This window comes from Branchiostoma belcheri, unplaced genomic scaffold (assembly GCF_001625305.1).
Source record: "Branchiostoma belcheri isolate BF01 breed outbred unplaced genomic scaffold, Haploidv18h27 scaffold121, whole genome shotgun sequence".
Lineage (NCBI taxonomy): Eukaryota > Metazoa > Chordata > Leptocardii > Amphioxiformes > Branchiostomatidae > Branchiostoma > Branchiostoma belcheri.
In genome coordinates this window covers 954,679-970,609 of record NW_017802614.1, presented here as the reverse complement: position 1 = coordinate 970,609, position 15,931 = coordinate 954,679, and the positions used below count along the sequence as shown (strand labels likewise).

Sequence of the window (15,931 nt, the reverse complement as noted above, 5' to 3'; positions counted from 1 at the left end):
TTTGGAGAGAAATTCAACACTTTTTTCTCAATACTCACAATGCATAACACTGTCCAAACATGCAGTATAGGAGAGTTTCAAAAAATCATGTTGTTCAAATAAGGTGAGATGCATCATCAAATTAATCAATTGCCAATTTCCTCCAATCACATTGACATATTAACCCCTGCCAACATGTACAGGTGAATGGCCTGGTCAACAGGTGGGGAGGGGGGGCAACCCATACTTTATATATACTACGATTTAATAAAGAGTCACAATGAATAGTTCAAGAAACTCATCCTCATCATGATCATGTTTTAATACTTTTTATGCAATATTTGGACCTACAATGTAAATATTTTTCTGTGAAGCAACATTCTAAAAATCAAAGTTAGCTCCTAGCAATCATTGGGAAGTTTACAGTGCCAGTTCCATAGGCAAGAATCCCTTACATACTAGGGGTATTTCCAGGCTCTTAAAATGCTTCACAATGGCAGTCTTGACATTTTGAACGATACAAAAAATAGGGAATATGTACATTCTACGCAGGTTTGTATTTACACTATAATGGAAGACTAAGAATGCAGCTTTCCTTCTGCACTGCAGCAGTTCAGTCTCCTTCAGACAAACCAACTGTGTAATAAAAGTTTTCATTTTGTGTGGTGGAGTAATAATAATAGCATTCTTTTCTAGGCAGAGGTTGCCTGATAACATCATAGATAAAGTTTTGTTGCTGGAACTTGAATTGTTAACCTGCACAATAAGTTCACAGTTTCAAGCGTTCAGTTTCTTTTCGTCACACGGACAAAAACAACAGTTAAGTGAAATTACAATCACTTATTACATCTTTCTGCAGTGACAATAGGTTCACATGTAAGCAATTTACTTTCAGTCTTTCTTATCCTCTAACATTGCACTAAATGACTGAGCAAAGTCATCTTCCCCTGAGCTAGCACTTGCCTCACTGGATTGCTGAGCTTTCTCCAGCTGATGCTGCTTCATTGCCTCACGCAACCGCTGTTTCCGGGCTTTTCTCTGGTGTGTCCGTGATGCCAGGTGGGCTAAAAAATCATGGATGGCAATATTGAGAAAGAAATTCCTTTATCTTTTGCTGTTTTTAAAGTCTTATTTTTAAATGTCAAGATATAGGACTGATACCAGATACCAGCCAAGTTTACAAGCAGATCATATGTGGCCACAAACAAATGATTCATGATACATTAAAATTCCTTTGATATTCTAGCTCATCGTAAAAGAATTAAGATTCATCACCATATTTGAGATGGATTTCTTGATGGACAGATTGCCTGTATATAAAACTGGCATATGTGCCCACTCCACACACACACACACAAACACACACACACACATACAACACACACAAAACACACACACACAAAACACATATCATTGGCAGCCATGAAGAAAATTAGAACTTTGTTGTACCTTCCCAGCTGAGCTGTCCTGTGATGACCCTCCCTCCGCACACCTCACAGGTGTAGGCTGTGTGTCGGTCCACCTGTCTGGGCTCCTCATACGGCACAGGGGGGACAGGGGGATCCCTACCCTGGAGAACAGGGGCAACAATGTCACGGTCATGTGTGAGCTCTTGGTTAAGTACAGGGGGATCTAGGCCTACGAAAAAAATGTTGTGTTTCGTGTTTCCCAACTGACCATAGCCTTTTTTGGGTGGACCACTGCAAGCTAGGGACATGAATTTTTCGAGCTGATTGACCATTTATATCTCTATGATATGACACCTGAGTGATGAGACATACAATTGGTTTTCCAACATTGACATTGAAAATATAAGTGTCCTTATGCAAGTTTTACTTTGTCAATCTGTATTGTATAAGTTGGATCACTAGAGATCGCTAAAGTCTAACAAAAAGGAAAAAAAAAATCCCTACCTACCAACCCTACCTGACACAGACCATAATTTTTTCAGAGGCCCTATATCCCTCTATATCTGTGGCTACAGTTTAATTTCAAATTTAGTTCAATCCACAAATGAGCAGTATTAAAGCTGACCTGTACGTAAGCCTGGACAATGCTGAGTGCCGGCTGCAGGACATCCTCCTCCCACCTGCCAGGGTAGTTGGTAGAGTCCACCTGGAACACCTGCGGCACATTCCCACCTGGACCTGCATAAACAACACAATCATTTCCATTCAATGCCAATAACATAATGGTTTGAGCCTGACATTACATGAGCATGCCAGTTGGTCTCAAAAAAAATGTTATTCTATGTAAAAAGAAATATATTCCGCATATAAGCTAGACAGATTAACTCAGAAAGTATGACTTGCACGTTTTCTGTATGTAACTAGCTAAAGTACATGTATTGTGCATGTACATGTCAAACATATATATGTACGAAATGTAGCACCATGCAGTATGCACAAGGTAGATAGGTGGCACTTTCAGCATTCTTCACCATTGACTGTAAGTTAAACTCTTTTGTTCAATGCCCAATGAAAGAATCACAACCACCCACACACATCTTTTACCACAAAAGGGATTACAGGAAAAGATCCCAGCTGATTTGGAAGCAGACAGAATTACTCTCTATTCTTATCACACTGAGGATCTTGGAGGAGAGTAACCTTACACTTTCCGCTTTCATAAGTACAATGTATTGTTGCAGATACAGTAACAAACTCCTGTGTAGAAGTTTCAGTACAGTCATGAGTATAAAGGCTAAGAACATAAAACCAAGTTTGTCATCTTTTCAAAACACAGCTAGCTGCTTTATAGTTATATATCATTACCTACCTAAAGGGTACCTACTGCCTGGGACCCGAGTCAAGGTTAATAGTATACATATACATCTGATTGTGATAATATAGTTTAGCAAGAACAGAAAGAAGCGCAAGAAAGTTCAGCTTGCAATTTCTCACCAAGTCTGACATATTAATCAAAATTTCAAAAGTGAACAGATTACTGCAATTTTTCAGACAATCAAGGTCTAGACCTTAGAGCTAAACTTATAATTTGCTTTTATTAGGCTAAACTTTTAGGAAAGCAGCCTTCTTAACAAAACAAAAGAAGCTTCTCTAACAATACTTTTGATAAGAAGAAACAAGATATATGTATATACTTCCCAAAGATCTCAATCCCTGAGCAAATGTAGCCTGGAATCTGTACCAGTTATTTTCTCAAGTAATCAGTCTTCCTTCCTTCCAAGACATGACAGGGAAACTTAAGACCTCTGAGACCACCAAGACAAAGTCAAACAAAACTTGAGCCTGGTTGAAGTGATCTAAATGGAAACAACTGTTGGAGATCAGAGCGGTGCACCAAAACCAATTACCATCCAGCCAAACGTCCAGTCCCACTGTTTTTCTTTCTTGGGTGGTGCCGATTGTTCCCTCAGATTACTTTTATCCCGAACGACTTGAGTCACCCATACAGAATATCTCAACTGTAACTCAAGACTTGTGGGACGCTACATACAGAGCTGACGCTATCAAAGATGACACTTGCATACAATCATGCAAATATTTCTTTGTTCTTTTTTTCACTTATCATACTGGAAAACATACCTGGAATTCTTTTGTCTAATTACTTCTGAAAGGTGTTGAGTCAACAATTATGTGGCATACCTTAGGTATAAGGAGACAACAGATACACCTTAAACATTACATACCGGGACATGAATCACCAGCAAACATATCACATTCTATCTGGAGCTAACTTCTATTCATATCTACCCATTGATCACCTCCAAGATTTTATAAAACCTAACATGGAATATGGACAAGGTCATAACTTGATGTTAACGGTTATATATATAATATACATGCATTTTTACCTTCTTATCATGTTCTTGTCCTCTTACTTTGTATTTCAGATACATATCTTAGTTTCTAGCCTATGTACACTTGTATTTTACAGTATATTTACGTGTGTTGTGGGAGCTTCTCTAGTATTGGTTTATTTTTCCAGTTAGACCCATGTCTTTTTCACACACATCAAAGCCTCCAGTATGTCTGATGCAGTCCTTTTAGTTTTAGAATCTTTCAACAAACAAAACCCACACATAGGACCAGCTCAAGAAGAATCACTGGAAGGGAGTATATGGAAGAATATTTTTAAGGAAAAAGTTTTAGTATCTTTTTCCTGCCAATGTACAGCTTTGCTTTATCAACTTATTATGTTGCAATTTTTTTCATCTCCTTTCCCCATCCTTCATAGTTCTTGCCCCCTCCCCATAATTCTTGGTTTCTTCCAGAGTTAGTCCCCCCCCCATAGGAATGTTAAACTTGTGGGGTCCACAGGATAGGGTGTGCTGACGTCTGTAGCGTGGAAAAAGAAAACCACCGCAGCAAACATTACATGTAAGGAGAGAGGCCTGGCAGGAAACGCACACACCAACACACTAAGTGGTCCTTTCACCTCAACTTTCAATAGTTGTCCATCTACATTTTTCAACATCAGCGGTGCTGGGGGTAAGGATATGTTTCTGAGTAATTAGGAGGGGTTGATCATATCACATAGTCTAAACAAGAATTATCCTGGGCTCAGAAAATACCCATAAATAATAGTTGAGACAAATATATTGAATCAGATATTCCAAAATGGCGTATTTGAAGCACTGAAATACTTAGTATGTGATTGTGAAGACCAAAGGGTACAATATGTTTGAAACAAAGTTACAAAGAATTATATTCTTTGGTACCCTGTTTCAACTGTTTCAAGTATGGACTTGGACTATGATTCTACAAGTGTACTGTACAGTTTCCATTACACCACACAGTAATCTCGTATAAAAGAAAACAGCTAGCCTGTCTTCATGTAATACTGCACAGCAACCACAACTCCTAAAACTAAAGGTACCGACTTACTTATCTAAACACATTATTTTTACATTGATGGATGCAGTATTGTCCTCAGACAGGACTGTAGGAGTCTGGTCCCAGCCAATCTAACTGAGACTAATGAGTCGTGACCAACTAAAGAAAGCCTCAGACAACGTTTACCTGAGCACACAGGTAAAAGTACACCTACAGGTATGCAGGTAGTGAAACTTGATACTTCTCATGCTCCATTTTCTCACAAGAAGAGTACTTTCTGTGGGACAAAAAGAACTACCAAAAGAAAAGGTCATTAGTAGGCATGTTAGACGTATGTTACACAAAATAGTACGTATGTTAGACGCATGTTACACAAAATACTGCACATCCAAAAACAGCTGATCTTGCAATACTATAGATACAATTTTGTAGATTCAATGTATTATAAACTTTTACAGACACCTTTCTGTATGATACATTTGTACCTTAGCTGACACAGGGAAAAAGTAATTCTTCTTTGAATCTTCTGCTGCTTCTATTGAAGTACAAACTTTTATTTTCGGCCATCTCGGCTTAAATTTTGTAAACCAAGCAAGTTATCTTGACCAAAAAAAGGAAAGAAAACAAACAAATATCAAATTATAGGGACAAATATTGAAAAAAAGTTATAATTCACTGGTCCTGACAAGACTTGTATGATATTCCTTACTTTATGCCAAGTATCTTTTTTGAAGTTGTATCTAATGTTATTAGAGCACAACAATAACAAGTACAAGGCTTGAGGTTAACTTCACTGACAACAAAGTGATGAGATATCAGCTATGCTGACAAACATTTCCCAGAATAACAAAGCATAACAGTTCCACCGTGCAGCTTTGCAGAGGTACTGACCAAAAACTTCCGCTCAAACTATTCTTGGGTATGTAAATATTTGTCTTTCCTTGTTATTTTCTGTATTGTAACAGTACAATAATATTGCCATTTCTCAGACTGAAGAAGTGAAATGCACAGTATTCCAAAGGTACGTTAAAAGCTAGTGCAAAAATTTTATCTATTCTAATGATGACCATCGTACAATGACAAGACTTGTTGCGTATTTTGCACAACTATCTACTTGTATCTGGCTTTTACTGTCAACAAGTCAACAATACATGATCTAAGAATGAAGATGACACATAAGAACCAGAAATGTTTTTTTCACAGTTGGCCCATTTTCTATCGGTAGCCCCTATGAGGTGTGTGGGTTTGTGAAGGTAATGTCTATTGATGCCCACATGCCATCACATGTCAGGTTCCCCCACAGTTCCAGGTTTGCACCTGAACAAATAACTCCATCAGCCCCGAAACTCGCTGACTTCACATTTAATTGTTCCTTCCACGTGTAGGACCAGGTGTGGGGGGTAAGATCCTCTACTTTATCCCGCGGGAGCCTCACGGGCCATCAGAACCCAAGAGAGCGGCAGGCCTCGCCCGCACGACTCACCTCCCGCAGACAATACCCAGAATGCCTTGTCACATTCCTGTCCGCCATGGCCACAGGAAGTCCAGAGATGTGTTTGTGTTTGAGGCTCATTAGCGTCAAAAATTCGCCAGTGATGACGGAGATTAGCCATGGTTGTAGGAGTTGTGAACGCCATAAAGGTCAGGGAAAGGACAACCGAGTCACTCAAAACTGAAGCAAGACAGTCAACTTATGAGAACACAACAACAACAAAGAAACTGTGGACTGTGTTGCAGAGATGCAACTTCAGGAGTGGATACAGACCTGTGATTTATCCCACAATGCACCAGTTATTCTGTAGACAGTTAAACTAACTTGTACCAACTAAAATCGTTATGAGAAACAGATAATGACATCACAGGACAACTTATTCCTTTCTACACAAGTTCGAACAAGTAGTTTCAGTAGCAGTGCAGTCTTGGCATGTGTAAAGCTGCTTAGTGTGTTCCGCCAACACTGCTGACTGTTGCTGTGTCCTGGTATAGAGGTCAACATCGTGATTTATGACTGCGTGAAAAAGAGAAGTGGAGGACGCCAGACTTGTTGGCCTCCTTACCTTCTCAGGACAAAGTCTGCTCTACTTCGGGAGAAAACTGTTAGGGTGATGAACTTTTCTTTTTAAATGGACACCACGAATAAACCAATCCATCCCATATGCTGCAACAGGCACTGTGCAGACATTGAAGTGTAATGTTATGGATTCAGTGATATAAACTTAAGTGGAGTGAGTCTAAAGATAATTATTGTAATCCACATGTACCTGAGTGAATTTATAGTGGATTCATTCCTTTATTAAGCTAACTGATATCTCGCACACAGTTAAGACATCAGTTAGCTTGAGGAATAAATCCACTCTACCATATACTCCAAATGGAGCTTATTTTCTTTTCTTCATTCCCTTGTCCTTTGTCGCTTGCACAAAACCAAAAATATATACATCTTACAACAAAACTAGATACTAGTACTTATCAGAATCTTTCTGATGAATGTTTTGAAAGTGATATGGCCTAAGGAGAGCAGGCAACATACAAGATACTTCAAAGATACAAGACAGGCATCTTGGCCTTGGAGTGGCTGGGATTAACCAACATTGACAACTCCTTCAGAGCCGCCAACCTCTTTGACCCGAAAAACAACCTTCTATCAATGACTGTGATATCTAGCCCCTTCCAAAGCTAATCCCTCTTTTATCATACAACAATAAAGCAACACTATCAGGAATGAAACACTTTTTTGTCGGCCCTGTCTTCTGTTACAATTTATAGCCTTCCCAAGTGTTTGTAGTGACCCAAAGCTGTGCACAGAAGCTTGATGGATAACCTGTTGTAACCCAAGTTCCTCTGGCCAGCCAGGCCTGACCTTTGATGTTCCCTCTCACGTCAATCAGTGGTCAATCAATGGTCAGACGACCTTGGCTGCTGAACAAAAGACTACCCTGAGTCTTAAGTTTGCGTCTGGAGTTTCCACATAGTTAAAGTTACCTGTGGGGAGATATCTATCTTTTGTGGACACTGAAAACAAGATCTTGAATGACCTGCAACCACCAGGAGCATACTGCAAGGTAATCTGTGAGCAGATCTTCCGGTGGCAAAATTGTATTACACTGCCAGCCAAGGCTAGGTTCACCAGCTAATTACCATTTTACCACCAGAACATCTGCTGGGACATTAACTACAAGGAGCTCAAAATACTTCTTTTTCTCTTACCAGTAATTTTACAATGTGCCAAAAATTTACCTACGAAAAAGTTCCTGTGAATATACAAGACATTGCTTTACTGGTAATTTTGCATACCTTGGTAAATTTTAAATGAAAAAGACAAGTACCTACCTGCTTACCTACCTAATAAGACATGTACATCTTTAGAAATTCACCTGAATTTTGACAGAGACTGAAACAAGACTACCGGTAGTGATTATAAATGTTACACTTACGAACAGAAGGTGCACTTCTGGAGTTGAACACTTGGTGGCATTCCTGTTCAACATGTCTCACTACTGGGTCTCTTAGGTCACTTTTGTAGTCATATAATCCTATTAAGTTAATATAACAAATGTTATACTATCCTTTCCACATCTTTTGGTGTATGGGACAGTGCCCAAATCTGCTTCCATAGCCTTTGTGTCACTCGGGCTTCTTAAAGTTAAATGTGGTATCTTTTGGGCAAATTTTCAGTCACACAGAATATGATGATGATGTATATATACAGTAGGTAGGTAGGAAGAGGATATCAACCTTTTCCTGTTTTTCACCCCATAACAATACCCTATAATCCATGTGATAATCCATGTAACAAATAGGATTACTACATGTACTTCTAACCATGGCAACTTTAACAAAGGTGACATGTTTATTAAAAAAATTCAATCTTTCTTCTTCCTAGATCTAACTTTATAATGAAAGATTTACCAGAAAATTTGTTTGTTTTTCTAACTCTCCAAGGAGGCAAATTTGAGATTTGGCTAATTAAATAGGACCACTCTTCTCGAGAGATGGAAAGTCCTTGTTAAACACTTATCCCTTTGTTCATGGCTGGAGTACCACCAATGGAGCACAATAGTGTCTGGACCAAGCCAAGATCCTGTATCCCTATTAATCAAGATAATATATCAGATAATCACCCTGGCTGGGCAGTGCCCCATTATCAAACAAAGTGAGTACATAACAGGCCAAGGACACTGCAGGGTTTCCTGGCTTCTGGGAAAAAAGTGCTTCCAGGGTCACACATCTAGCAACATCATTGAACATGTCATAAACACACTGTAATATATAAACTAACAATGGTGTTGAAAGATATTCTGGCTTTCTTCCACTGGTTTGATACCTAGTTACTAAATCAGCAGAAGAAGACAGAGAGACTCCCAACCCTTCTAGGTCTACATGCAGTTCTAAGATACAGATACAGATAATGTCTTCATTCCTAGGGAAAACTGAGGGATAAATCCCTTGCATATTAAGTACCTAACAAACTGATCAACAAAGCTGACCAGATTTGCTTTACCAAACAGGGGACCTCTCTCTCCCATTACTGGAAGACAAAAGTTATCATTCTCAAACTCAGAGTCAAAGCAATGATGAGTTGTCTACCACTGATATGAAATGAATGTAAAGTACAGTGGTATTTCCTGCTGAGTGTTGCTTATGACTTACATGCATATTCAACATACACTGCTGATCCATAGTTACTGCACATACAACACTTTAGTGACATACACCAAACTTGTAAAAAGCCTTTCTAGATCTAGCCTGCTTTAACTTCACACCTTGTAAAAAATATATAGTGTGTCAAAACAGTCCAACAGAGCTGTAGACAATGTAGACATTAAAATGACACATTGAGTTACACCTCTGAGCTATGTGACCTTCCCTGCCCCAGACTCATTAGTTCCAGGTATTTGATCATACAGCACATACAGGTGATTACATCTACAGCCACACCTGTGCTAAATCCTACCTGCTGCTCAACTCTGTATCAACCCCATTTCAGATTTGTAACATCTTTTTCTCCATCAGTAGGAAGAATTGTGATGTTAGGGAAAGAATAATACTTGTTTTCAGGATAGGTGTACATATTGTATCTAATTCCAGGTTTCATGCTAGCAATAATGTCATTTATGATGTTCTGAGTATACGCTTTCTGATACCTGAAATTTGTACAGTCAAAACTGACCAAGGAGACACTCCGGGGGCAGACAAAATCTGGTCCATGTTAACAGGTGGTTAGTGGGAAAATTTTTCTAAGGGACTACCTAAAAGTGGTCACATTGGCCAGGCAATTCTTATGTACAGGTGGTCACTTGTACAGGTTTGACTGTAGTCAATGATAGAAAGCCTCTGCTATCTCCCATCTCTCAATGACAGCTATGGGCATGTGAGACACTTTGTAACCATCATCCGAAAGAATTTCCTCCGAGCCAGAGTAAAACGTCCAACACCTAGAATGTTAATTATACAGTAGGAGTAGGAAACCTTCAGGCAGCCTTTTAGAACTCACCTACAGGTGACACACCATCATTTTCCCCACACCTGACAAATTAGGTCAATCAGCACAAAAAGCTCTTTGATGTTTTAGAGGCTGCAACATAGAACAGACCCCACCTTATATGGCCATACAATGCGATCATCATAAGGGACATAAATTTAACTGTCAAATCATAAATGGCTTCTAGGTCAACTGAGATCATGCTAGATAAATTGTATTTTCAGTTTGACACATTTTGAGAAAAAATCTATTTTTTTGGTGTAACTAACTTACATAACATCAAAATACATAATGTCACTAATATTTAAATAAGTTGCATATACACTTATTGCCCCATGTTAATGCATGAAGAAAAATGCTAAACAGTAAAATCTCTTTATATTTGTTCAACAAGATGTAAGTCATACTGCGTGTCTGAAATAAAACCATCATAAAATTGCATCTGATCTCATTTTCTTCTGCTACACAGGTTTATTCATGAACATAAAAACATTTGCATGTTTTAACAGTATTTCAGAGATAAATCATTTGTATATCACACCATTAAAGGCCAGGTCACACTAGACAGTTTTACGACAGAAAACTGAAAGCTAAACTCAACTGTCTTTGTGGATGGGAAATGTTTTCTGAAACAATCCTTGATGTTTGGTTTTGTTGTAGCCTTTCTGAAAATCCTGAAACAAACAATCAAGACCTAGGTGACCGCACCCTAACTCTACATGTACATACATTTTATCATTGACCATCATAGATAAAATCAATCTGCCCATGTATGTGACCTGCATGACAAACTGTTTGGCTACTACTGGATGATGCAATGGTGCTCTTATTACATGGGTGTCTGCCATATCATCTAACATGCATTACGATAATTAAAGTCCATACCATTGCAAAGCCCAGCAAAATTCTGTTCATGTTAGAACTATAATAACTGTTACTAGTGTTAGACTAAAAATTGATTTTTTTGAGAGCTTACCCGGTATTTTATTATATACTACAGAGTTACTCAAATCAGACTTGCAGGCATATTTTTAAGCAGTTTAGTTTATCTACTTTTTTCTTATGTCATAGATCTACTCTAAATGAATAAATAATGATTTTCTCTAACTTAAGAAGATTGAGCATTTCAGTGCCAGCATCATTGTTGTTCTCACTGTTACTAACTTCATTTCAAGGCTGAATAATCTATAAAATTATTTTCCATTTATTGATCTTGTAAACAGTTGTGTAGTCACTTCAGTCAACTATGACATAAAATTTGACATGAGAATGAAATTTGACATGGATTTTTTCTTTAACAGTCAAACATTATTTCATGGGTTGTAAATGTCAAATTTTTGTAGTTTAGTAAAGTGAACTGTTGAACCTATGGGGTCAGGATCAAAAAAATGTGCTGACGAAAACATTTTAAAGGAACTGGGATGACCCAAGAGCTAGAGTAATTGCTATAATATGGCCCTCCTTCATGCAAATGTGAGCCCACATCCATGATAAGGACAGGCCAATCTAATTTGTTGGTTCTTGGAGTTAAAAAGGTAATGTATAATCATGTACAGCACAGGTCCACTTAGATAAGACCACATCAAGTTAATTTATAGGTTCTCAGAAAGACAATGCAGAATTAGAACATCCACATTAAAACAGCGTCTGAGGGAAAAGCCTGTGCCGGGGTTGGTGTAGTTTCAGCAAGGAAAGTTTCAGGGAGTGAACCAAGTCATTCTTCCTAGCCCTCTGCTTTTATCTTGTGTATGAAAGGTGAAAGATACAAATCCAAGTGACAATTTCTAGCATTTTCGTACATACATGTACACGTACCTAGAACTTTCAATATTCCCGCCAAAAGTCTTCCACAGATGACCTGTACTTCAAAATCCCATCAGCAACACCACATCCCCATCTGATTAGAGCTGAGGTCAGTGGATTAAGATCCCATTGGGATGAAATTGAGCATGGAGGTCAGTGGATCTTCTTATCTCTATCTCAGCTCCTTTGAAGTGACACCAAAGGCTATGGCTATAGATAACTGGTAACAACAGGTAGGTTAGGATCTAGCCTAGATGCCAGACCCACACTACCAAGAGACCATACTGACTAATCAAATCTGCCAGGAGATCTCAAGAGCAACATGCCCACTCCCAGAGTGGGCTAACTTGGGGTAGGATGCCAACTCTGGAATTAGTATCGCCTTGCATGCTGCTGAGTCTGGCATCAAGGATAGTAAGGACTGATTTTCGAGGAAGAAGACTATTGGGTAACCAATCATTAAGTGACCAAAATCACTGGTAATTGAGATCATTGTGAGATCATTTGGGATCATCGAAAGCTCATTAAGTGACCTTTGAGACCCAATTTTTTTAATGCTCATCTGTCTCTCAAAAGTCTCACTAAATCGTTTCTCAATGGCTTCCTATAGTAATCATGTATATTTTTCAATTTTCCAAATGCTTCCAAGAACATGTAATTTCCATTTACTAGCAATATTATTACGAGATTAAACAAGTTAAAACACACCCGATGATTGGATTTTCCTTGTCATCTTATCTTTCTAGTCAATAGCTATTGGAATACAATAAGGAATTGCAATGACAGACACAGTACTGTGTGTCAACAGTGGCAAAAGTTGCCTTTGTCTTCCCTAAGGAACTGATTCTTATCCTCAGTTTGCCAAGAAAACATTTGTCCTTACCTAACCCTTGTGTATGCATTTAAAGGAAGACCCAATGACAGGTGCGGAAGCAGTGTGTGTGTGTCAATGCTCAGATAAGCAAGGACAGATCTCAAAGTATATGTAAGCTGCTACTACGAGACTCAGAAGGTACAGGTACATTTTAAAAGTGTACAGTAGTGATACCCAAGATATGACATAAGAAAGGCTCTAACTCCTTTTCTAAAAAAAAGTAATATGTTACATTATTCCTGGGCAGTTTTATAATCATTGTCGTCATACCAAAGTCGTCTCCTTTTTTTTGCAACTCTAAAATGATGCTCTACAACACTGGAACGTGGGGACTAACAGAGAAGCTAGCATACAAAATCGACACATGGCATCGGAAACAACTGAGACGTATGGCTGGTTACTTCCATCCGAACCACATCAGCAACAGCAAGCTGTACGCCAAATGCCAAGTACCACCTCTACAGAACCAAGTTCATCGCCGTAGATGGTCCCTCTTCGACCACGTACTCCGTATGCCACCGGACTCACCCCCACAAAAGGTCCTCAGTGTCGCGTTCAGCAAAAAACTGAAACCCAGACTAGGAAGACCACGTGAAGGTCTCCTCAGTAGCCTCGTCGACGATTGTAAACTTTATCTCAACTATAACATCAGATTCGAGTCTCATGTACTGAAACATCTTAGAGACTTGGAAAGAGACAGACGCAGATGGATTGAACTGTACAGAGACATACACTGATTTGGCCTGTCAATTGTAGTTTGCTAATTGTAATCTGCTAATTTACAGCCAAGAACAGTTATCTATTATTATTCTTTTGCAACTTAGAACGTCATTTCAAAAAGGAAGAATTTCTTTTACATCTCTCATGCACCAGGTTGTCTAATTTTATTACCTGCATCATTTACATATAATGTGATTGACTTACCCAATACCTTAACTATGTGCCATGGTCGTCTCAAATTTCAGCCACTCTTGTCTTACCTTGACGACCACTGAAGAGGTGACTTTAGGACAGGTGTGTCCCAATTATAGATATTATTAAGTCTGGCTGAACATGAGACATAGGCCAAGGGCAGGCTAGTATTTACATCAAACCCCCAGGACTTACTTCCTAACCCCTTTAAAGACATCTAATCTGGCTTTCAAAAAGTTCTTAATTGCTCTGAATTCTCGTATCCGCTTCCTTGCATGTTAATGAAGTTATACCTGATAACGTTACGTTTGTTTCCAAATGTAGCAACAGTTTACAGAGTATAAAATGTTAACATTTCACTAAGTATAACTGTACATAAACTGACTGACTGAAAAGTGTTTTACCAGTTTGTGTATCTGACACCAACAGGTTCTCACCTCACTTCAAAGGCTTCTTCTCACAATACGATAAGATAAAGAGGCCCAAACCAACAAGGTCACCTCCCCATGTAATCCACACACACAAAACCTGTCTCCCGGCTTCCATTGTGAGCGCCCCTCTGTACTGCAGTAAGACAGCACCAGCCTGGACACTTGACTATGCCCACCCACAAAGGGACTGCATGTTTTCAACACACCCTGGCCATTTGTAAAGTAGGAGGACATCAGGATTTGGGGGATAGATGACATGTTGATAAGAGTGTAAGGACCAAACACTGTATTGTGGTCATGCCACTAGGGGCATTTATCTTCCTGATGAATGGACAGAAGAAAAGAAGATGGGAAAGGATGACAGGAGGAAAAGGAAACTAACCTTTACTCATTTTAACTATGCCCTTTGTTTCTATATGATACATTCCAGTCTTCTTTCAATATACTAAACTTATAATTTTGCTTTTAGGATGGTTTGGGGGTAAGTGCATCTCCAAGTTAAGACTTTTCTGACAGTTACAATTTTCCACCCAACATCTGCTTGGAGCCTGGGATAAAGTGGGCAGATAACTTTTGATTTGACAAGATTTTGTTATAGGAGGAAAGGTCCCAGGGGAAATCATTCCAGCAGGTACAGTAAGCGATCATAGGTGTCCTGAGATGACGGGTTACGTAGGAAACCTTAGAAAACCCTGGTCAGCACAGGAACTTTAGTGACAGTCATGTATTTGGTGGCCTGGGTGCCATTCTCTGTAGTTCCTGCCAGCTCCCTAATGTCGTGTGGGTGCCATCCTCCATGTTTCTCTCCATGTTCCTCCATCAACCCATGTTTCTGTCAGCTCCCTAATGTCGCTGGCCACCAAGGTGGTAGCAAGCAATATTAGGGAGCCAGCGAAAATTAGAATGGCAACCAGGCTAGTATTTGGAACACTTAACACTGGAGGTTTCCCGTCCTCCCTCCCCTGAGGATGTCCTTGTCCCTTGTGTTGAGTGTCCCTTGTTGTGAAACCCAGCCCTCCCCCGGGAACAATCTGGTGTGGACAGGTGGGACGGCGGCTTTGAGGGGAGAATTGCCGCCAGGAAGATCAGCGAAGGTCAAGTGGCTTTAGAGTGGCCCAATCTTGTTACTTCCAGAACAACTGTATTGATAAAACTAGAGTTCCCCGATCTCATACCTTCGCCAAATGATGTTAATCTTTATGACTGACAAATTATACATTAGATTATTCCCCCTTGATTTAAAAAATAGGAACCTAATTTTCATGAATTATATCATTTTATCATAATCTCAACAAAAAGACAGTCTTATATTAACAAACAATGCATTCTAGTATTTCCTAATAAATTATGCAAATGAGGTCCTGATTTGAATAAATTATGTTTAATGAGTATCAATAAATCATAAATAATCATAAATACATAAATGTTTAATGATGTTCACCTCAACTTAACTTTCAAATACCACAAGTATGAAATTCCAGGCAGTTATCATTACATAATTATAAAATTTGTTCTCATTAATTATGCAATTAAGTCATTAATAACATAATCAATATCTGCCTGTGTTTCTCTCGTTGTCAATTACCAATGTCACAAGCTTCAATTGTCTTATCATGGAATGCAGCTGATTTATAGAATTTCCCCATAAATT

The 15,931-nt window shown here is 38.9% G+C and overlaps 1 protein-coding gene across 3 annotated transcripts in view; it reads right to left on the bottom strand.

Moving 5' to 3' along the window:
• Positions 1-211: 211 nt before the first annotated feature.
• LOC109463080 (tRNA dimethylallyltransferase, mitochondrial-like) overlaps positions 212-15,931 on the bottom strand; it is a 50,347-nt gene continuing 34,627 nt past the window's right edge. For 2 of the 3 annotated variants that reach the window (XM_019759792.1, XM_019759793.1), the window contains exons 8-10: positions 2,014-2,126; positions 1,429-1,549; positions 212-1,043 (exon numbers count right to left, since the gene is read on the bottom strand). In XM_019759792.1, coding sequence (XP_019615351.1) covers positions 871-1,043; positions 1,429-1,549; positions 2,014-2,126 — 407 coding nt within the window. In that variant the 3' untranslated portion in view covers positions 212-870. The remainder of the gene's footprint in view (positions 1,044-1,428; positions 1,550-2,013; positions 2,127-15,931) is intronic. The other variant, XR_002139802.1, reaches the window with a different exon arrangement.